General features: G+C 37.9%; 1 protein-coding gene across 2 annotated transcripts in view; it reads right to left on the bottom strand.

Moving 5' to 3' along the window:
- The window catches only part of ACVR1 (activin A receptor type 1), a 91,401-nt gene that overhangs the window by 22,387 nt on the left and 43,979 nt on the right, over positions 1 to 25,035 (bottom strand). For both annotated transcript variants that reach the window (XM_021665908.2, XM_021665907.2), the window contains exons 5-8: positions 24,151 to 24,250; positions 20,474 to 20,620; positions 16,015 to 16,290; positions 11,301 to 11,498 (exon numbers count right to left, since the gene is read on the bottom strand). In XM_021665908.2, coding sequence (XP_021521583.1) covers positions 11,301 to 11,498; positions 16,015 to 16,290; positions 20,474 to 20,620; positions 24,151 to 24,250 — 721 coding nt within the window. The remainder of the gene's footprint in view (positions 1 to 11,300; positions 11,499 to 16,014; positions 16,291 to 20,473; positions 20,621 to 24,150; positions 24,251 to 25,035) is intronic.

Below are 25,035 nucleotides of genomic sequence, written 5' to 3'. Positions count from 1 at the left end.
TATGGGACATCATTATACAACCAAATATTCAAATTTTGGGTTTTCCAGAAGGAAAATAAATGGGCAAATGCATAGAAAACTTATCCCTATCCTCACTTAAAAAAGCTGAAAACTTCCCACATCTTTCAAGAGATATATAGACATCCATATAGAGGTAGCTCAAAGATCCCCAAAAAGATTCATCCCCAAATGGTTTTGTCCAATGCACATTATAAACTTTTAAAGTCAATGACAAAGAGAAAATTCTAAAAACGGCAAGATAAAAGCATCAAATCACATATACAAGACTTCTACCAGACTGACAGGATTTCTAAGCGGAAATCTTACAGGCCAAGAGAAAATGAAATGACATATTTAAATGCTGAAAGAAAAAACAAAACTGTCAGCCAAAAATACTACATTCAACAAAGCTATCCATTTTAAAAGAAGGAAAAATGAGGTATTTCCCAGATAAGCAAAAACTGAGGGAATTTATCACCATTAGACTGGCCCTACAAGAAACACATAAGGAAATACTGTATCCGGATGATATATACCATCATGAAAACACATAAAAGCATAAAACACTGGTAGAGCAGGTACAAAAATGAGAAAGAGAAAAAATTAAAATTTAAAGAGAAAATATACAAACCACACACCAAAAAAACAAAAAAACAGTAAGAGAAGAAGAAAACAAAGGATATACAAAACAACCAGAACACAACTAAGAAAAAGGCAGAAATAAGTCCTCACCTATAAATAATAATTTTGAATGTAAATAGATTAAATCTCCCAGCTAAAAGATGCAGACTGTTAAATAAATTAAAAACAAGACCCAGCTACATGACGTCTACAAGAAACCCACTTCACCTGTTAAGGCACATATAGACTGAAAGTAAAGGAATGAAAAAAGATATTCTATGCAAATGAAAACCAAAAGTAAGCAGAAGTCACTATACTTCTATCAAATAAAACAGACATTATGTAAAAAACTGTAAAAAGAGACAGAAAAGGTCACTGTACTGTGGTCCCTCAGTATACATGGAGGATTGGTTCCAGGACCCCCAATCTATACCAAAATCCATACACAGTCAATATCACAGTTGGTCCTGTGAAACCCACAGATATAAAAAGCAGGTCCCCTGTATACTCAGCTTTGTAGCCCATGAATACTGTATTTTTTGTTGTTGTTGTTCACATGTGGCTAAAAAGAAATCATGCAGTTCACACCTGTGATGTTCAAGGTCAACTGTATAATGATAAAGGGAGAGAGAATAGCACGATTCTGGATATATATGCACCCAACACTGGAGCTTTTCTTTTTTTTTGAGATGGAGTCTCACTGGTACCCAGGCTAGAGTGCAGTGGCACGATCTCAGCTTACTGCAACCTCCACCTCCCAGGTTCAAGTGATTCTCCGGTCTCAGCCTCCCAAGTAGCTAGGACTACAGGCGCCTACCAACATGCCTGGCGTTTTTTTTTTTTTTTTTTTTTTTTTTGTATTTTTAGTAGAGTTGGCCAGGCCAGTCTCAAACTCCTGACCTCGTGATCTACCCGCCTTGGCCTCCCAAAGTGCTGGATTACAGAAGTGAGGCAACCCCAACTGGCTCGGAGCATTTTTATACAAAGCAAATATTATTACACCTAAAGGGACAAATAGACTCCAACACAGTAATAGCTGGGGACTTCAACATCCTACTCTCAGCACTGAACAGATCATCTAGACAGAAAATCCAAGAAACATTGGATTTAAAATGTACTTCAGACCAAATGGACCTAACAGGCATTTACAGAACATTTTATCCAACAGCTACAGAATATACATTCTTCTCATCAGCACATGAATAGACCATATGTTAGGCCACAAAACAAATCTCAACAAATGGAATAAAACTAGAACAAGAGAAACTCTAGAAACTGTAGAAAAACATGGAAATGAAAAAAGAAAAAAAAAAACAAAAAAAAACATGCTCCTGAACAACCACTGGGTCAGTGAAAAAATTAAGAAGGAAATAAAAAAAATTCTTGAAACAAATAAAAATGGAAACACAACAATAACAAAAACAATAACAAAAGATGTGATAACAGGGAAGGTTGTAGCAATAAACACCTACATCCGAAAAGTTGAAAGATTTCAGATAAAGAAACTAAAGATGGGCCTCAAGGAACTAGAAAAGCAAGAACAAACCAAACCCAAAATTAATAGAATAAGAAAGATCATAGCAAAACTAAACAAAATAGAAACCAAAAGATAATAATAATACAAAGAATTAATGAAATAAAAAGTTTTTTGGAAAGGTAAACAAAACTGAGAAACTGTTAACTACACTATCCAAGAAAAAAATGAGAGAAGACCCTAGTAAATAAAATCAGAAACAAAAAAGAAGACATTATGACTGATACCACAGGAATATAAAGAATCATCAAAAATTATTAGAAACAAATTGGAAAACCTAGAGGGAATGGATATAATCTACCTAGATGGAACCAAAAGGAAATTAAAAACTGAACAGACCATGAGTAACAAGATGGAATCAGTAATGTATCCCCACAAAGAAAATCTCAGGACTGGCTGGCTTTACTGCTGAATTCTGCCACACTTAAAAAGAAGAAGTAACAGTAATCCTCCTCAAGCTATTCCAAAAAATTGAAGAGGACTGAACTGTCCTTAACTTATTCTATGAGGCCAGCACCAGACAAGGACACAAGAAAGAAAGAAAAAACTACAGGCCAATATCCTAATGAACATAGATGCAAAAATCCTAAACACAATACTAGCAAACTGAATCCAACAACATATAAAAAAGATAACACATCATGATCAAGTGGGATTTATTCCAGTGATGCAAGGAAGGTTCAACATACGCAAATCAATTGATGTGATACATCACATCAACAGAATCAAAGACAAAAACCTTACGATCATCTCGGTAGACAAAGAAAAAGCGTTTGATAAAATTCAACATCCCTTCATGATATAAACTCAACATCCCTTCATGATATAAACTCAACAAAGTAGGTATAGAAGGAATACACACACTTCAACATAATAAGGGCCATATGCAACAAACTCACTGGTAAATTTATACTGAATGGGAAAAAGCTGAAAGCCTTTTCTCTAAGAAGTGGAACAAGACAAGAATCCCTACTTTCACCATTCTTATTCAAAATAGTAATAAAAGTCCTAGCCAGAGCAATCAGGCAAGACAAAGAAATAAAAGGCATCCAACATGGAAAAAGGGAAGTCAAATTGTCCCTCTTTGCAGATGACATGATTCTTTATCTAAAAAAACCTAAAACTCACCAAAATCTCTTAGAACTGACAAGAGCTGTAAATGAATAGGGTCATTATAGAAAACAGTATAGAGATTTCTCAAAAACTAAAAATAAAGGTTACAAAAATCAGTACTATTTCTATATACCAGTAACAAACTGACTGAAAAAGAAATCAAGAAGGCAGTCCCATTTACAATGGCCACCAAAAAAAAAAAAAACAACAAAAATCTAAGAATTAATTTGACTAATGAGGTAAAAAACTTCTACAAGGAAAACTACAAAACACTGATGAAAAAAGTAGAAGAGGACACAAACAAATGGAAAGACATCCCATGCTGATGAACTGGAAGAATTAATATTGTTAAAATGATCATACTACCCAAAGCAGTCTACAAATTCACTGCAAACTCTATCAAAATACAAATGACATTCTTCACAGAAGCAGAGAAAACAATCCTAAAATTTGTATGAATTCACAACAGACTCCAAATAGTAAAGCAGTACTGAGCAAAATGAGCAAAGCTGGAGGTATCACACTACCGGACTTCAAAATAGATGAAACTATAGTAGTCAAAACAGCATGGTATTGGTATAACAACAGACACATTGACTAATGGAACAGAATAGAGAAACCAGAAACAAATCCACATATTTACAGCCAAACAATTTTCAACAATGGTGCTAAGAACATAATTTGGGGAAAAGATATCCTCTTCAATAAATGGTGGTGGGAAAATTGAATAGCCAGTCATACGCAGAAGAATGAAACCAGACTCCTATCTCATACCAGATAAGAAAATCAACTCAAAACAAATTAAATACTTAAATTTAAAACCCCAAACTATAAAAATACTAGAAGAAAGCACAGGGGAAGCACTTGAATTCATCTAAGCAAAAATTTTATGGCTAAGACCTCTAAAGCATAGGCAACAAAAACAAAAATAGACAAATAAGATTATATTAAACAAAAAGCTTCTATACAACAAAGGAAACAATCAATAGAGTAAAAAGACAACCTGAAGAAAATATCTGCAAACTATTCATCTTACAGGAGGCTAATATCTAGAATATATAATGAACTCAAACAATTCAACAACAACAAAAATAATTTCATTAAAATATGAGCAAAGGATCTCAATAGACATTTCTCTAAAGAAGTCATATAAATGACCACCTGGTATATGAAAAAATGCTCAGTGTCACTAATCATCAGAGAAATGCAAATCACAACCACAATGAGATATCATCTTACCCCCAATCAGAATGACTACTATCAAAAAGACAAAAAATAAATGCTGGTGAGAATGCAGAGAAAAGTGAACTCATACAGTGTTGGTGATAATGTAAGTTAATAGGGTCATTATTGAAAACAGTATAGAGATTTCTCAAAAAAACTAAAAATACAGCTACCGTAAGATCCAGCAATCTCACTACTGGGTATTTACCCAAAGCAAAGGAAATCAGTATACCAAGGGGTTTCTACATTTCCATATTTATTGCAACACTATTCCCAATATACAAGATACAGAATCAACCTAAGACACCATCAATGGATGAATGGATAAAGAAAATGTGGGAGGATCTGGTGTTCTAACCCAGTGGGAAAATGCAGCCTTTGTCTGAAGAGGAGACTCGTGTCATGTTTATGAGTTCTGCTGTGGCAGATTTAAACATACCTGCCCAGCAGCTCTGAATGAACAACAGAGCTCACAGCTCAGCACTCGAGCTCCTATACAGGACAGACTGTCTCCTCAAGCAGTTCCCGGACCCCCGTATATCCAAAGAGTCACCTCATAAAAGAGAGATCAGACTGACATCTGGCGGGTATCATTCTGGGACAAAGATAGCAGAAAAAGAAACTGGCAGTAACCCTTACTGTTCTGCAGCTGCTGCAGGTGATCCCCAGGCAAGCAGGGCCTGGAGTGGACCTCAGCAGTCCTACATCAGAGAGGCCAGACTGTTAGAAAGAAAACTAAGAAACAGAAATAACTTCATCATCAACAAACTGGATGTCCACTCAGAGACCCAATCTGAAAGTCAACAACTACAAAGACGACAGGTGGATAAATCCACAAAGATGGGAAGAAACCAGCGCAAAAAGGATGAAAACACTGGAAACCAGAACACCTCTCCTCCTACAAGGGATCACAACTCCTCACCAGCAAGGGAACAAGGCTGGATGGAGAATGAATGTGATGAAATGACAGAATCAGGCTTCAGAAAGTGGGTAATAAAAAACTTCTGTGAGCTAAAAGAACATGTTCTAACCCAAAGCAAAGAAACTAAGAACGTTGAAAAAAGATTTGATGAAATGCTAAGGAGAAACGGACAACTTAGAGAGGAATATAAGTGAATTGATGAAGCTAAAAAACACAACAGGAGAACTTCGCAAAGCATGCACAAGTTTCAACAGCCGAATTGACCAAGCAGAAGAAAGGATATCAGAAGTTGAAGATCAACTCAATGAAATAAAACAAGAAGGCAAGATTAGAGAAAAAAGGGTAAAAAGGAATGAACAAAGTCTCCAAGAAATATGGGAAAAGACCTAATCTATGTATGATAGGTGTACCTGAATGTGACGAAGAGAACAAATCCAAGCTGGAAAATACTCTTTAGGATATGATTCAGGAAAACTTTCCCAACCTAGCAAGGCAGGCCAATATTCAAGTCCAAGAAATACTGAGAACACCACAAAGATATTCCTCAAGAAGAGCAACCCCAAGGCACATAATTGTCAGATTCACCAGAGTTGAAATGAAGGAGAAAATGCTAAGGGCAGCCAGAGGGAAAGGTCAGGTTACCCACAAAGGGAAGCCTATCAGACTCACAGCAAATCTCTCAGCAGAAACCCTACAAGCCAGAAGAGAGTGGGGGCCGATATTCAACATCCTTAAACAAAAGAACTTTCAACCCAGAATTTCATATCCGGTCAAATTAAGCTTCATAAGTGAAAGAAAAATAAAATCCTTTGTGAACAAACAAGTACTCAGAGATTTCATCACCACAAGGCCTGCTTTACAAGAGCTCCTGAAAGAGGCACTACACATAGAAAGGAAGAACAAGTACCAGCCACTCCAAAGACATACCAAATGGTAAAGAGCGTCAACACAATGAAGAATCTGCATCAACTAACGGGCAAAACAGCCGGCTAGCATCAAAATGGCAGGATCAAATTCACACGTAACAATATTAACCCTAAACGTAAATGGGCTAAATGCCCCAATCAAAAGACACAGACTGGCAAATTAGATAAAAAGCCAAAACCCATCGGTGTGCTGTATCCCGGAAACCCATCTCACATGCAAGGATACACATAGGCTCAAATAAAGGGATGGAGGAAGACTTACCGAGCAAAAAAAAGCAGGAGTTGCAATTCTCATCTCTGACAAAATAGACTTTAAAGCAACAAAGATCAAAAGAGACAAAGAAGGACATTACATAATGGTAAAAGGATTAATACAACAAGAAGAGCTAACGATCCTAAATATGTACGCACCCAATACAGGAGCACCCAGATACATAAAGCAAGTTCTTAATAACTTACAAAGAGACTTAGACTCCCACATAATAATAGTTGGAGACTTTAACACCCCATTGTCAATATTAGACAGATCAACCAGACAGAATATTAACAAGGATATCCAGGACTTGAACTCAGACCTGGAACAAGCAAACCTAATAGACATTTACAGAACTCTCCACCCCAAATCCACAGAATATACATTCTTCCCAGCACTGTATCACACCTACTCTAAAATTGACCACATAATTGGAAGTAAATCACTTCTCAGCAAATGCAAAAGAACGGAAATCATAACAAACAGTCTCTCAGACCACAGTGCAATCAAGTTAGAACTCAGAATTCAGAAACTAACTCAGAACCATACAGCTTCATGGAAACTGAACAACTGGCTCTTGAATGTTGACTGGATAAACAATGAAATGAAGGTAGAAATAAAGATGGTCTTCGAAAACAACAAGAACAAAGACACAACATACCAGAATCTCTGGAACACATTTAAAGCAGTTTCTAGAGGCAAATATATTGCAATAAGTGCACACATGAGAAGAAAGGAGACATCTAAAATTGATACCCTATTGTCAAAATTGAAAGACCTAGAGGAGCAAGATCAAAAAAACTCAAAACCTAGCAGAAGACAAGAAATAAATAAGATCAAAGCAGAATTGAAAGAGATAGAGACACAAAAAAAATCTTCAAAAAATCAATAAATCTAGGAGCTGGTTTTTTGAAAAGATCAACAAAATAGACAGACCACTAGCCAGATTAATAAAAAAGAAAAGAGAGAATAATCAAATATATGCAATAAAAAATGATAAAGGGGATATCACCACAGATTCCACAGAAATTCAAACCATCATCAGAGATTATTACAAACAACTCTATGCACATAAACTAGAACACCTGGAAGAAATGGATAAATTCCTGGACACTTGACTCCTCCCAAGCCTAAACCAGGAAGAAGTCGAAACCCTGAATAGACCAATAACAAGGTCTGAAGTCGAGACAGCAATTAAGAGCCTACCACCCAAAAAAAGCCCAGGTCCAGATGGGTTCACAGCTGAATTCTACCAGACATACAAAGAGGAGCTGGTACGATTCCCTCTGAAACTATTCCAAATAATCCAAAAAGAGGGAATCCTTCCCAAATCATTTTATGAGACCAACATCATCCTGACACCAAAAACCGGCAGAGATTCAACAAGAAAAGAAAACTACAGGCCAATATCCATGATGAACATAGATGCAAAAATCTTCAATAAAATACTGGCAAGCCAATTGCAACAGCACATCAAAAAGCTTATCCACCATGATCAAGTAGGATTCATCCCGGGGATGCAAGGCTGGCTCAATATATGCAAATCTATAAATGTAATTCACCACATAAACAGAACCAAAGACAAAAACCACATGATTATCTCAATTGATGCAGAGAAGGCCTTTGACAAAATTCAACAGCCCTTTATGCTAAAAACCCTCAATAAACTAGGTATTGATGGAACGTATCTCAAAATAATAAAAGCTATTTATGACAAACCAACAGCCAACATCATATTGAATGGGCAAAAACTGGAAGCATTCCCTTTGAAATCTGGCACTAGACAAGGATGCCCTCTCTCACCACTCCTATTCAATATAGTACTGGAAGTTCTAGCCAGAGCAATCAAGCAAGAAAAAGAAATAAAGGGTATTCAAATAGGAAAGGAGGAAGTCAAATTGTCTCTATTTGCAGATGACATGATTGTATATCTAGAAGACCCCATCGTCTCAGCCCAAAATCTCCTGAAACTGATAAGCAACTTCAGCAAAGTCTCAGGATACAAAATCAATGTGCAAAAATCACAAGCATTCCTATATACCAATAACAGACTTAAAGAGAGCCAAATCAAGAATGAACTGCCATTCACAATTGCTACAAAGGGAATAAAATACCTAAGAATACAACTAACAAGGAACGTAAAGGACCTCTTCAAGGAGAACTACAAACCACTGCTCAACAAAATAAGAGAGGACACAAACAGATGGAGAAACATTCCATGTTCATGGTTAGGAAGAATCAATATCGTGAAAATGGCCATACTGCCCAAAGTAATTTACAGATTCAACGCTATCCCCATCAAGCTACCAATGATCATCTTCACAGAACTGGAAAAAAACACCTTAAACTGCATATGAAACCAAAAGAGAGCCCGCATAGCCAAGTCAATTCTAAGCAAAAAGAACAAAGCGGGAGGCATCACACTACCAGACTTCAAACTACACTACAAGGCTACAGTAATCAAAACAGCACGGTACTGGTACCAAAACAGAGATATAGACCAATGGAACAGAACAGAGGCCTAGGAGGCAACACAACGTATCTACATCCATCCGATCTTTGACAAACCTGACAAAAACAAGCAATGGGGAAAGGATTCCCTGTTTAATAAACAGTGTTGGGAAAACTGGCTAGCCATGTGCAGAAAGCAGAAATTGGATCCCTTCCTGACACCTTACACTAAAATTAACTCCAGATGGATTAAAGACTTAAACATAAGACCTAATACCATAAAAACCCTAGAAGAAAATCTAGGCAAAACCATTCAGGACATAGGCGTAGGCAAGGACTTCATGACCAAAACACCAAAAGCATTGGCAACAAAAGCTAAAATAGACAAATGGGACCTAATCAAACTCCGCAGCCTCTGCATGGCAAAAGAAACAGTTATTACAGTGAATCGGCAACCAACAGAATGGGAAAAAATTTTTGCAGTTTACCCATCTGACAAAGGGCTGATATCCAGAATTTATAAAGAACTAAAACAGATTTACAAGAAAAAAACAAACAAGCCCATTCAAAAGTGGATGAAGGATATCAACAGACACTTTACAAAAGAAGACATACATGAGGCCAACAAACATATGAAAAACTGCTCATCATCACTGGTCATTAGAGAAATGCAAGTCAAAACTACATTGAGATACCATCTCACGCCAGTTAGAATGGTGATCATCAAAAAATCTGGAGACAACAGATGCTGGAGAGGATATGGAGAAATAGGAACACTTTTACACTGTTGGTGGGAGTGTAAATTAGTTAAACCATTGTGAAAGACAGTGTGGAGATTCCTCAAGGACCTAGAAATAGAAATTCCATTTGACCTAGCAATCCTATTACTGGGTATATATCCAAAGGATTATAAATCATTCTACTATAAGGACACATGCACACGAATGTTCACTGCCCCACAGTTTACAATAGCAAAGGCCTGAAACCAACCCAAATGCCCATCGTTGATAGACTGGACAGGGAAAATGTGGCACATATGCACCATGGAATATTATGCAGCCATCAAAAATGAGTTCGTGTCCTTTGTAGGGACATGGTTGAACCTGGAAACCATCATTCTCAGCAAACTGACACAAGAACAGAAAATCAAACATCGCATGTTCTCACTCATAGGTGGGTGTTGAACAATGAGAACACACAGACACAGGGAGGGGAGCACTACACACTGGGGTCTGTTGGGGGAAAATAGGGGAGGGACAGCACAGGGTGGGGAGGTGGGGAGAGATAGCATGGGGAGAAATGCCAGATATAGGTGAAGGGGAGGAAGGCAGCAAATCACACTGCCACGTGTGTACCTATGCAACAATTTTGCATGTTCTTCACATGTACCCCAAAATCCAAAATACAATTTAAAAAAAAAAGTAAACACCGAAAAAAAAAAAAAAAAGAAAATGTGGTAAATACACATAATAGAATAGTATGCAGCCATAAAAAAGACTGAGATCCTGTCATTTACAGCTGCATGGATGGAACTGGAGGTCATTACATTAAATGAAATAAGTCAGGTACAGAAAGACAAATACATTCTGTTATTGCTCATATATGGGAGCTAAAAAAGTTGATCTCATGGCGGTAGAGAGTAGAATGATAGTTACCAGAAGCTAAGAAGGTTGGAGAATGGGGGTGAGGATGGCAGTGGGATGAAGAGACATTGGTTAATGGATACAAATATAGAGCTGGATGGAAAAAATAGGCTCTAATGTTCAATAGCACAGTAGTGTGACTACAGTTAACATCATATACTACATATTTCAAAATACCTAGAAGAGACTATCTGAAATGCCCCCAACACAAAGATAAATGTTCAGGGTGATGTACAGCCTAAATACACTGATTTGAGCACCACATATTACATACATTTATCAAAATATCACATGTACCCCATAAATGCAAGTATTATGTATCAATTTTAAAATTTAAAAGAAGAGAAATATGGAGCAAATCCAAAGAAAAACCAAGGAATGGCTAGTCTCTTCCAGAAATACTGTTTTTCAACCATCACTTACTGTTGTATATTTCAAACATAAAAGCCATTACACACCATCTACCAGCCATAAATCAAATATGAAAGCCTATAACTTGACAAGTATGATTCAAGGAACAATGTGAACTTCAATAGTCCCCTCTGCCCTTGTAAAGGTAGCTGGATCAAGAGAACTTGGATTAAGACAATATTATATTAGATCAGATACCTACCATTGCTCACCATCCGCCTGGCCACTTCCCACAAAACAAGTCCAAAGGCCCAAATATCGACCCTTTTATAAGAATCGAAACAATCCACCTGGATGGTTTCATCTAGAACTTCAGGGGCCATGTAGCGCTTCGTGCCCACACGGGGATTGTTCCCCACATCAAGCTGATTGGTGCTCTGGGAATGCATGACTGCCAAGCCTGAAAGGAAGAAGATAACAACGTAACCAACTCACTTCCTTTCTCTTAAGAGGCTGCTGAAGGATTTTAAACCAACCCCAATCCAAAGTGCCCTCTTGTGGACCCAGGGTCACTGTTGCGTTACACTCAGAATAATCCCTCAAATGCCCTTTGTGATTATTTCTGGGGTGAGAGCAGAAAAGTGACTAACTGTCAGAAACACTCTGAGGCTATTAGGTTAATATATGAACCTCTAAGAGACAAAAAGTTTTGGGTAAATGGTAGACCACTGCACTAAGCCAATTATGTGGCCAGTGTTTGAAGTCCACAGGAAAACAGGCTCACATATTAAATGTGAGCCTCAAAGTGGCTTAACAAGAAGCAAATTAAGCTCTCGAGTTCCACCACTGCTCGTCTCCAAACACAAATTTCCAACAGTGTGAGATACAGTATTTGAAGTAATTTATCACCACATAAAGGGCAGACTGTTATAAGCACTGCTTTATTCCTAAAGGAAGAGCTGCTTATCTGAGCAATAATGCTGACCAAACCCACAGGCCTTTCTCTAGAATCATGGAAACAGAGAGCATTTAACTGTACCTCAATTGAAAGCACAACTCTCAGGTTAAATGGCTTTCAAATGCTTTCTTAAAGCATGACTCATTCCAGAATTCCTCAGTCAATTAAGGGATGGGCCTTCTTCACTGGCCAGCGGGGACAGATACATGCATGCTTTATTTGAGGGTGATTTTATGTTATTGATGCATATGCAGACTGACTGAAAATGATTCCTATAACATTTGTTGTAATGAAAAGTGCTGAATTGGAGCAAGCAGTCCCTGTAAACCACTGCAATCCAAGTATCCCTTGGGGATCTCTCAAGCTATCTACAGAGAATGCTTCACCTTCCACTCCATGGCTTTGAATGTAGGGCATGACAATTTCATATAACATCAGGTAGCTAGCACACCTCATCTCATCCTTAATCATTAGCAAATATACTGGAATTGCATTCAACTAAAACAGGTTCCTCTTTCCTCTATTTTTATAATCAACCCCAAGATTCTATGGATACTGTGAACATTTCCCAAATCCTATGCAATAGACTCCCTTATCCTTCAGTTACCCACAGTCAACTGCAGTCCAAAAATAGGTACTGTACAATTAAGATATTTTGAGACAGAGAGGCCACATTCACACAAATTTTATTATAGCATATTGCTATCATTGTTCCATTTTATTACTACTTATTGTTCATCTTTTACTGTGCCTAATTTATAAATTAAACTATAATAGGTATATAATAGAAAAAAACATAGTATATACAGAATCTGATACTATCCTGGGTTTCAAGAATCCACTGGGAGTATTGGAAGGTATTCCCCATGGATAAGAGGAGACTACAGTACACCCCTCCACCATTTCCAGAACCAAAGAGTCTAAATACCAGAATATGTAAAAGGTGCAGGTTAAATAGAACATGGAGATATTCTGAAGATGGGAGAAGATTCAAAGAACTTGTGGACACATTTTAAAGCCACCACAGCTAGATTCTCCAGGTGAAGCATAATTCCCCATCCCTTGAGTGTATGCTGGACTATTGAATAGAATATGGCACAAGTGACAGTGGGTATCTTCACAATTAGGACATAAAAGGCATTATAAAATTATAAAAGACTTACTGTTTGTCCCTCTTAGCTCACTCACCATGCACCATATATAAAGACACTCAAGCAGCCCTATGGAGAGGTCCCTCTGCAAGGAAATGAGGCCTGCTGCCAATCATGGCTGTAAGTGTGTCATCACAGAGTTGGATCCTCCAGCTCCAGTTGAGCCTTCAGATGACTACAACCTCCATGAGACCCTGAGCCAGAACCACACTGCTAAGTCATTCTAAGATTCCTGACCCTCAAGGGACTGTGTGAGATAAGAAATCTATGTTCTTGTAAGCTGCTAAATTATACAGGTAATTTGTTCTTAGTAATAAATAATTTTTACACTAAAGATGACAAAACAACCAGATGCAATTTGTAAACCGTACCTGAGTTTTTCTTTGAAAAAACTGGAAATATTTGAAAATGAGTATCAAATGATACTAGAGAATTATCAAGAATCTGCAGATACGATAAGTATTTTCAAGGGATGTATTTGGAAGTACTGAGGAGTAAAGTGTTGTGATGCCTGTAACACTTTATTTTCAAATGGATTGGCAAAACTATACACACAACCACAGACTGATAAAGCAAACATGGCAAAGTTTTAACAATATTTGGATCTTGGTGTTCAGGATTTAAGTGATCATTATAACATTTGAATTTTTTAATAATAAGTTAGAAAAACAGGCGAGGCACAGTGGCTCACATCTGTAATCTCAGCATTTTGGAAGGCCAAGATGGGATTGTTACTTGAGCTCAGGTGTTCAAGATCATCCTAGGCAACATAGTGAGACCTCACTTCTACTAAGAACAAAAAAAAAGTTAGCCAGGTGTGGTGGTGCACATCTGTAGTCCCAGCTATTTTGGGACACCGAGGCAGGAAGATTGCTTAAGCCCGGTAATCAAGGCTGCAGTGACCTATGATCAGCCTGGGCAACAGAATAAGACCCTGTCTCTCTCAATCAATCAATCAATAGAATACTGATCTTTCTGCAGGATTAATCATAGAGCACTATTTCTAATAAGTGATGCTTAATCGCTAGGTATACACTGAAAAATTATATACAAATTATGGTCTTAGAGTTGTTTCCTGTACTGCATTGTTTACCATATCCTGAATAATAACTCCTTAACAGATTTTTATACAAACCCATATATCTAATTGGAAGGTTACAAGCCAAAAGAAATGCAGTTGAAGAATTACCTAGCTGGACTTAACTGCAAAGCTCCCCTCAACTCCTTCCCCACCAAGTCCCATAAACCAAAACCAAGAGGTGCCTCAATTTGTCCACCCTCCCCAGACCACTGGATTATAACAGCAGCTACAACTTGAATCCTTATAATTTGCCAGACATTTATAATATTTCAAAGCCTTATCAGAATCCTGTGAGGTGGGCTTCATTATTTTTTAGTTACATGAATAATATATGATCACACTGTTATGAAAGTTTCTAACAATGCAGAAGTACAGGGCACAATGTCAAGCCCTGGAGTTCCTTTTGGCTAACTCCCAGCCCCACCCACCTTTGACCCCACTGTCCCTGTCTCACTGAGTGTAAGCAGTGCCAGCACTTGGGCCAGGTAAATACATAAATAGACTTGCACAAAAATACAGGGTTAATAATTGAGAAAGCCAGAATTTAAAAACAAATCACCCTGGCTCTAAGAGCCATGGAATAAGCCATAAAAGTCCTCTCCACCACAACTAAGAATGCCTACAAAATATTTTAGGGCCATGCTCTTTCGATGCTTATCCTAAAATCTTTCTTCTCCTACTTGGGAAACACTGTAATTTCTCAATATAAAAGCAAAGACTTTAAAGGGATCCAAAGGAAGTAAATTTTCCTAACACGTGAAATCCCTTATGTTTAAAAACAAACAAAAATAAATTTTGTTATTTACATAAGTAAAGCTAATTTTGTCTAAACCTTTATCAGTCTAACAATAATTGCGACAGTATGAATATCATATAAACTACATTTAATCAAGTAGAAGGCTCTAAATAGTCCACTGAATTGAATATAGTTATTACAATTCAGTTCTCATTAGCATAATTATTCAGCCAATATTCTAGGAATCCAGGATGAACATGGTTTTATATAAAATGCCACTATAAATGAAAATACTCTTATTTATAATGCAATTAAAGCTACATTGAGTACCACTCTAACACCATAAGAATGAACTATCCTAACAAGGAATAGAGTGAGTCAGTTTGGGGATTATTTTCCTATTTCTTAACTTGATTCTTTTCCCCTGGTTACAGAATGATTTTAGAGACCACTTTTAAGACAAACTAATTCTACAGAGTATTTATTGTGCACCTACATCATGTGAAGGTTTGTGAAATCAGAATGCAACAGTATTGGTTACCTCTGAGGTGGAGTGTGGCAGGGACTGACTGAATGAGCTTGAGGTAACTGTCAACAGTAATGGGAAACTGTATCTCAACAGGGGTTTGGGTTTTACAGCATTTGTCAAAACTCTCAGAAGGTACTTAAGATTTGTATATCTCACAGTATATAAATTTTACCTGAAAAAAGAAAAAGCAAATAATACACTCTTGTCAATGATATACTAGTGTGCATATTGAAATCATTAGAAGAAAGGACTCCTTTGTCTGCAATTTACTTTGAACTCTATCAAAGGTTGAGATGGACTGATGGATAGGGAGGTGAATAGATGGATAAATACATAATAATGCTTAAGGATATAAAATGTTAATGTGAGAATCTATGTGGTGGGTATAAAGTGTTCATTGTAAACTTTCAACTTTTCTGCATGTTTTAATTTGTCATAACATGTTGGGGAGAAATACAACTCAGCTAAACATTGAAACAAAAGTAAAACTGGTAATGAAAAAAATATTTTTAGAAATTTACCCAAATCTGCTATGCAACACTGTCCATTCTTCTTAACCAGAATATTTTTGCTCTTTAAATCCCGATGGGCAATGGCTGGTTTCCCTTGGGTCCCAAATATCTCTATGTGCAAATGTGCAAGACCACTAGCTATGGACAGCACTATTCGAAGGCAGCTAACTGTATCCAGAGTAGTAAGCTGAAGATAGTCGTACAAAGATCCCATTTCATGATAATGTGTAATCAACCACAGCTGGGTACTGGAGTGTCTTGACGTCATGTCTGAAGCAATAAAACCTGGAGAGAGCAAGAACAAAATTAATACACATAAGAATTCCACATTATAACTTTAAGTATTTACAAACAGTGACCTAGCAGAGTAAATGCCATCTGTAACAAAAAGTAATTAAACTGATCAATTTCCTTAAGGCGGGGTTTACAGAAGCATCAACAGAGAAAAATAATAGCACTTATTCCTTACAAGGGCACTGCTAATAAATGGGAAAATTTCACATTCATTTCATTGTAAGTAACATTTTAAAAAATATTTCACATTCCTTAAGCGTCAGATAGCAATAATATCTCTGTGCTCACTCATAATGATAGTGCCAAGCCCTTCAGCAAGTTGGTATTTCAGAAACAGACCATTCATCAACTATCCTAAAAGAACATCAAACCTAAAACCTCAATACTGTATTCTAGTCCTGACACTGCCTGTGATCTACTTGTGTAATACTGGGCAACTCAATTAGGCTCCCTAGCCTATGTCTGCTCAGATGTGAAATAAAGGGGGTGAGTTTACATTAAATGATTGATTCACCAAATACAAAAAGTAACCAACCAAATATAATGAGCATTTATGATGCTCTCTGTCAATCACACACAGAAAAACCAAGATGATAGTGTTTGTTGGCTAAAGAAGACAGATGTAAAAATGAAAAAATTACAAAAAAAAATGTGAAAGTACTATAATATATATCTTAAAAGAGCAATGTGAGCCCAGAGCAGGAAATTATAGTAATTCAGACTAGATGTTACAAGAGGCTTCCATCAGGAAGTAGCAACTAAACTGATCTTGAAGTGAAGTGAGAGACTGACATATGTTGATGAAGAGGTTGGAAGATATTTTTCTTTCTTTGTTTTGAGACTTAAGTTTCATTCTTGCTGCCCAGGCTGGAGTGCAGTGGCGCAACCTTGGCTCACTGCAACCTACGCCTCCTGGGTTCAAACAATTCTTCTGCCTCAGCCTCTTGAGTAGCTGGGATTACAGGCACCCGCCACTACACCTGGCTAATTTTTCATATTTTAAGTAGAGATGGGGTTTCACCATGTTGGCCAGGCTGGTCTCAAACTCCTGACCTTCTGCCTTGGCCTCCCAAAGTGCTGGGATTACAGGCATGAGCCACCGTGCCCAGCCCAGAAGAGATTTTTTTCTAGACATCTGGAGGGAACTTTTCAGCATGCACAAGATGGTCTGGAAGTTAGGGGCACTTCCTATCTTATGAAATAAATTGTGACGTGTGCTTGCCTCTTCTGCTACAAAGGTGCCTTTCTAGGATTATTCTCACATATATGTACCACGCTGGTAGACAGTGAAGCTTGGGACTTAAAAAGAGGTGAGAAAAAAAATTTTTTTAAAGACAGATATGGCTTGAGGAAAAATTAAATGACTTATGAAAATGTAAGAGAAAATACATTAAAATGCTTTATACTTGCATAGTACTTTATATAAAATTTATGTCACTTTCACATATATTTTCTCATGAGATTTTTCTCAACAAGCTGGTAAGACAGACATCATTATGCTCATTTTACAGATAATAAAGTTGCTGCTGGGCGATGCCAAGGATCACACAGCTATTTAAGTTGCTATCAACTCTGAATTTGGTGCTAGCTCTTCTGACACCTTGAACAGGAAGGCTCTGTAAGCCAAGGAAGGTCCTCTATTCGATCATCATCATCTTCATCATCGGCAACCACAACAGAAGCAGCCAATAATTATTGAGTACTAAGTGCCTGGAATTTATATGCAATCCTCCAAAAACCACACAAAGTAGGTAGATCACATCACCGGTAATAGGTCAGTAATGGTCCCTGTAGGTCTGATTCTAGAAACCCAGGATCTTACCAACGATGCCATAGTGTCCCCGGACAAACTGATTTCTACTCAGAGGAAAAAATAATGTGATATTTTCACCTATGGGACATATGCAAAGCAAACTGAATAATATTTCAGCACCTTCACCCTCTACCTCTTTCTCTCTCTTTCTATGAGCCTATTCCCATGGCCAGCCCTGAGTCTCCCACTCCTTCCCTACTCTCCAATCTGCTTTTTCCCCTTGAAGCTGTTTCTCTTGGAGCCCTTAGTTGGCCATAATATGAATCAAAATGTGTTCTTGGACATCAGGTATTCTTAATAAAGAAAATATTTCTGCTTTAGTCGTTTAAACCAAATAATACTAATCTTTAACGATTTTCTCAAAAATACCCCAAATTCTAAAAGCACTACTCAAAAAGAAATTAAGTTACCGTTCTATATGTGTGTGGCCTCTACTGATTTCTTCCCCCAAGAAAGAGAAGCTTCTGATTAAATAAATAAATAATAAACAAATACATTTTTATTATCTCACCTTTGCTAAGCCCCTTAGGTCTTAGGGAAGACTTTTATCTGTCCCATTAATCATGCTGTAGACCATCAGGAAAAAAATGACTTTTAAATAAGCAGGGTTTTTTTCTTTTTCCAATGGTTTATCGCTTAAGTGTGAATTATGTAGCTACAATGCAAAGGCACTTTTAAAGAATGCTTGTGTTTTGAGTACAACACTGTGGTTAAGAGTTAGGCTGCCTGGTGGGATTCCCACCTCCACTGTTTAACCTCTCTGTATATTGGTTACTACAACATCTAAAACTGGGAAAATAAGAATACCTATTCTCTTATGGTTGTGGTGAAAGTTCCATGAAAAAAGGCACATAATGCACCTAAAGCAGTGGTTACTGCATAGTAACTATCCATTACATTGCTGTCACGATTGTTACTGCTGTCACGATTCTTGTTACACACAGACATTTAACTGCAACACAAGGCAGTGAGCGATAAGAGTTAGAGCACAGGTAAAAAGTGAGGGAGTGCAGAAAAGCACAATTAATTCCACTGGGCAAAACTAAAACGGGGCCGAGAGGTTTTGCCGGAGAAAGGAATGGTTGGAGGATGTGAAAGGGAAAGTGAGTGATCAAGAGCGACCTGAGGAAGGACAATGAGACCCAAACGTTTGTGGTAATCCCAAGGAATGGCCAGTATTAGTAGTAGCTGAACGGGGCATACTTGTAAAGGATGGTTAAGTGATTCCTTGGAGCCCCAAAACAGGGAGTCTTGAATAGCAGCCACAAGTGTCGAAGGTTAATTGGAAGCCATCAAAGACACTGAGCAGGATGATCTCTGCTCCCCAATGAAAGACAACTCCAAGTGGAGAGATGAATTGGAAAGGGAAAGCTGACAGCTGAGGTGAGGAGGATTAAGTGATGACTAGAACCCGATGGATAAGCAAAAGTGAGAAATCAGCTACAGAAACTGAAACAATTCTGAGATGGAACATCACCACCACACTACGGAAGCAAAGCTTTGAAGCTTTGGACAACTGTCAAATCATTATTTGCAGACAACTTGACTCATTTAAATACTAAATTGGCAGTGCTAAAATAGAAATAAATTCTGGCAATGGCCTTCCTATGAGCCAGACCTAATCCAATAGCCTAAAGTGGCCAACACTATCCTATACACAGTTAAATTCTAGCCAAACTTTATATCCACTATAGAAGAAGTACTCCAGGCAGCATTCACCATACATATATCAGTATAAACACATTTAGGGAAACTTTTCAAAACTACAGAAGTCAATGGGCCTAAGGAGTATGCTCACCCTTTATACTGCCATAGCAGTATTTCAACGGGCACTTTACATATTTCACAAATGTTGCTAAGCTTTAGTTTCTAAATTAAAATGTATTCTGAATCCCGCTGCAAATCTGGGTTTTAAAAATGATGCCTAGTTTGAGGGAATGTGCATTTAATTACGATATCCCTGGGAGCTGTGAATCTCTAGGAAATAGTCCAAAGATCTTTCTTAGTTTGATTCAAGTAATAAATATTCAAAAAGGGTGGGGTAAGTAGAACAACCAATGAGCCTTGAAGTGAACAATATGGGGCAAATTTTTGTTATTTAAATAACGATCTGCAGATGTAGGAATAAGAATTAGCAACAGTGGATTTCCTTTTCATCATCCAGAGAGTCTTAAAACTTATTTGCAGATTTAAATAAGAAACTTGTGTTTGAGAAAATTAAACAGCATATAAATGCTAAGGATCCCTATATTGCTTTTTAGGAGACACTCTCAAATTCACATTCGCCAAAACAGAGAGAGCAAAGGCAGAGAATTATTTCTCTCTAGATACAATTAATGAGGGAGTTATCCTTGTACTTACCTAAGATATTTTCATGCCTCAGCATCACAGTGTTGTACAATTCTGTTTCCCTGAACCATGACTTCTCATCACGGGAGGAGAAGATCTTCACAGCAACATTTTCCCCTTGCCAACTGCCCCTCCACACTTCACCATACCTGCCTTTCCCTATGGAAAACAAAACATAGGTGACACGGAACAGTAGGCGTTTTGTAGGTGGCCAGCCTATCATTAAGAATAAGCCAATTAATTTAGTGCATACAACTCTTATTCCCTTCCATTCCTTACTGGAGAAACTCAGCTTGGGAATATAAATAGCACAACCTTCAATTTTTAGTTTAGTTTTTTTTTTCTTTTTTTTTTTTGGCCTATAAAGACATACAAAAATAAGGTGGAAGCTGCCCCTCTCATCTACCATATTGTGGTAACAAACTGCCTTCTGTATCTGCATTGTATAATTAGCTGCTAATTACTCAGTTTACATTTAAATTCCTCTGTTGAAAGGTATAAAATGCATATGATTTTTAAAACACATGAAAGTAAAACTTAGGAAATGGTACAGATTATTAGATTTCAATTGTGTTCTGAAAGCCAAAAAAAGTGTACATCAGTAAATTGAATTCCTTCCTTGGTTCCTTCCCTCCACACAGGATCAACATAGGCGCTTTCTAAGCTGTCCAAATTGGTGAATTTAGATATGAATTCTTCCACAAAGGAGAACAAGTAAGTTTAAAATGTGTGTTCTAAGGATTAAAAAACAAAAACAAAACAAAACACAAGGCTGTGATGCTGTGTAGGGGATCGACAAGCAGCCACTGCCATCCACAAAGATTTCTTGGCGGAAGATATATTTCAAAAGAGGATTTGCAAAGTCTTAAATACACACATGATCCCAGGACAGTTCTGACTTCTTCTGACACTGGTCATGGGTATTTGTTTGTCAGACGGCTCCTGTGACGCTGCCAGTGGTCTACACTGAAAAGGTCACTTGGAGAATACATTTTCGAAAATGTGGCAACGCTACTTGTGATCTCATCTGTTTGGTGCATGGCCCCCTGTTGCAGCAGCAACACACTTGTCAGTTCGTCAACTACATGCTCCCTCTTCCATTCTTCTCTTTAATTATAGGTAGGGGTGATCAGGGAGGTTGGAGGAGGAGGTAATTACCACAAGACTATGAGGATCAACAAGGGGTATAATCAGCCTAGATAACAAAGCAAGACATACGGCTTGCAGGGGAGTGGGGCTTTCTACCCAGGCAAGTGGCTGCTGGAATCACACAGCTTCTACTAAGCAGCTGCAGCACCACCTGCAGCTACAGGAATACAGTTCTTTGCTGCAACACTAAGCAACTGAAAACCCAAACATGGAGAGAGAAGCAGGTCTGTCCAGGAGACACACCTGAATCATAACCACAACCACTAAATCTAGACTACAGGACAAGAAAATAATGTCCCTATTAAATACCAACAACTAACCCAAAAGGATGTTGAATGTGGCTAACAAGTGCTCCTTGTGGGCCACTGTTAGGTCACACAAATATAATTTAGTACAGGAGTCCTTTTAATAAAGTCATAGCAATTTGCCCAGCATTTATAGTTCAAGGTGAGGGCTAGTGCTAAGATACTACAAATACTGGCTGCCAGAAAATGATATGCTCATCTTTTCCTGCCTTTGGTTCTATTTTGTATCTTTATTTTCCCTTTGTCCTCATTTTCTCATTAGGAATGAGGGCAAAATAACCCAGGGAACTGTGGACATAAAATTACATCAAATCCTTTTTGTTGTTGTTGTTTTAAAGAAAGCAGGAGATGCTGAGGTAGGTAAATTGAAATCGAAATATTTTTCAATAGTTTTTAAATGTTTTTAAGTTGTTAAATGCTTTCTGCAAATGCATCATGATGTGGAAGCCCCTAAAAAAAAGCAGAGCTGCCCAAAAGCCCTGGTCATGGAGCCCCACCAAAAGGCTCCCGTAAGGCACCTGAAATTTGTAGTTTCACTGATCATCATCCAGAAATGACTCCCCTAACCCAACTTCCCATGTTTTCGAAGCAAAAATGGTAACATAGCATCCATGCAGTTTATCATATATATTTTTACTAAAAGCTGAACCACATGAACAAACTACAAGCTACTGAAAGGCGTTGCTTTTAGTAAAATCTTTAGTCCTAACCCAAGAAAATGCAATAATTACATTTATACTTTTTCCAAAAAATGCTGAAGAATATCTATGAACCAGAAAGGTGGTTCTATATTTTAAAGGTGCATTATTATTTGCCCTTTGGACTCTGGAGCCAATCTCTGAAGATTAATCTTGAGATAGCATGCACGAGATAGGAGGAGAGATGGGAGGTGAGACAGGGAAATGGATCCCCTCAATGTCTTCCCACCACTACCCAGATAATCTTGTTCATAATCAAATAAGATACTAGTTGATACAAGAGGACAACTCTGATTAAAATGAATGAGCACATTTGGGGCTTTTCCATCTTTCTCTGTTCACAATCTGCTGTGGAGGAGAAGCGAGAAGGGGGAAACGGTGGCAATAGTTGTAGACCTAGAGAAAGGACAACCAAGCTCCTGCCGGTTATTCCTGTGCCTTGGGGTGGCAGCCACCGCTCTTCCTACCTCTGTCCATCCCCCTTTCCACTACTCAGCTTGGGGTGTCCCTCTTTCCATGAAAACAAGAAAAAATCTGGAGAACAGCAGCCAAGTGGTAGGGGCAGCTTATGGGTCACCTCCCAAAAACAAAAGATGCAATGGCAGGAGCTGCAAAGTCCAACCCTTAGAAACCAGGAGCACTAGAAGGAAGGCGTAGAGACGCTGCCAGCCCATTATCACTACTGCAGCCATCCTTGCAAGTCATCTTAAAGAGAAACTTATGAAAATGGTTATGGAACGTGCAAATACCTGCCACACAAAAGTAAAGCTAACAAAAATCAGGGAATAGGCACTTTGTACCATCTTCCTAGAGAGCTAATCAGCAGCATATGACACAAGCCATAAAAAAAATTTCACAAATTTTGACACAGGAACCCCCAATTCCTGGAAATTTTTTCTGAGAACTCAAAAGAAAGAAGCAATGTGTGCAAAGCCTTTCTCAAGCAGTATGGTTATAGTTACACTACCATGCCATGGACTGCTCCATAATCTTTAAAAATATTTGTGATGTGTACAAACACATGAAATGTTCATGAGCTTAAAACTGAAAAAAAGGACATAAGTTTATATCCAATATCTATGGTAAGGACATAAATTTATACCCAATATCTATGGTGAGGAGCAACCATATCAATTCATTTTTTAGAAGAGAACAACTGTAGTTGAAATTAATGAGCACATTTGGGCTTTTTTAGAATGAATTAATTCATCTTTTTAGAATGAATTGATATGGTTGCTCCTTACTATAGGTATTTTAGAGCAATCATATCAAATCATTCTCTCATCCTCCCAAAGGGTCCACTTGCAACTGAAAGCTTTTGACTAGGCATTCTCTGTACTAACTAGTGATAGACTCCTTTGATAAGAGCTTCAACAAGTTCAGGTGCTCCGACATGAGTCAGACAGGATAGTGACCACATCTCCTAAGTTTAATAAGAAAACAACAGGCAACAAAAAGCAGATTTTCCAGGTTCCATCTTACTTCGAAAACCACAACACTGCATATTACCCACAAAGAAAGGAAAAAAAAGAATTACCGACACACTCCAACAGTGTAATCTGGCGAGCCACTGTTCTCTGTACCAGAAAGGGAAGACCAGAGCCACTTCCTGATGTACACGAATGATCCAATAAATCCTGTAGTTTGAGACAAGGGGGAAAAGAAACTACTGAGCAATACAGCCCCCACTTTGGAGTACTAGCATGCATGACATTGTAACTCACATGAAGGGCAGCAACCCGGGACGCATGGCCTGTTAGTGTGCATGTAAAGCTCCTCTGGAAGAAGGAAGAAGGACTGGCTTTATTTCTTTGGAATACTAGAAGCTAGCACCTTACCTAATATATGATAAGTTTTCCTGAAGGAGCAGCAGTCCTTTCCTATATGCAGAGTTTCAAAATAAAATATACAATGAAAGAAGCTGAGCAGCCAAAGTTGAAGGTATAAATCAGAAAGTCCAAGAAGCAGAGCCGAGCACAGTAGAGAGAATAGCAGGTGGAACAGAAAGTGGAGGACGTCCTTTCAACTTCAAGAACTGGGTGTAATTTACCATATTCTGCTATGCTCACTAAGTATCTGTCAAATGATTCACTTTAGTTGCCATACCAACTAAGGAACTCTAATTAGGAACAAACAAACTAGAAATAAGGAACAAACAGCTCTAATGTGGTTTGTAACAAAAGACTCCAATGACCATGTGGATCATTAAATTGGTACGCTCAGGCAGAAACGGGCTGCCTGGATGGAGGTTTCCTTTTAGGCAGGTGAGAAGCAAAATTATATTAACACCTACTAGTCATTTTTTAATATGAATCACTCACAAATCAGAGAAGGAAACAAAGCCTTCATTGAAAACATAAAACCAGTGCCCCAAGTTAACGTCTACAAAGGAAGGTGTTGGCAAAAAGATTCTCAGTTAGTT

This window comes from Aotus nancymaae, unplaced genomic scaffold (assembly GCF_030222135.1).
Source record: "Aotus nancymaae isolate 86718 unplaced genomic scaffold, 86718_ANA_hifiasm-v0.15.2.pri h1tg000029l, whole genome shotgun sequence".
NCBI lineage: Eukaryota > Metazoa > Chordata > Mammalia > Primates > Aotidae > Aotus > Aotus nancymaae.
Note: the sequence above shows the minus strand (reverse complement) of the source record. Positions and strands in the feature narration are given on the sequence as shown.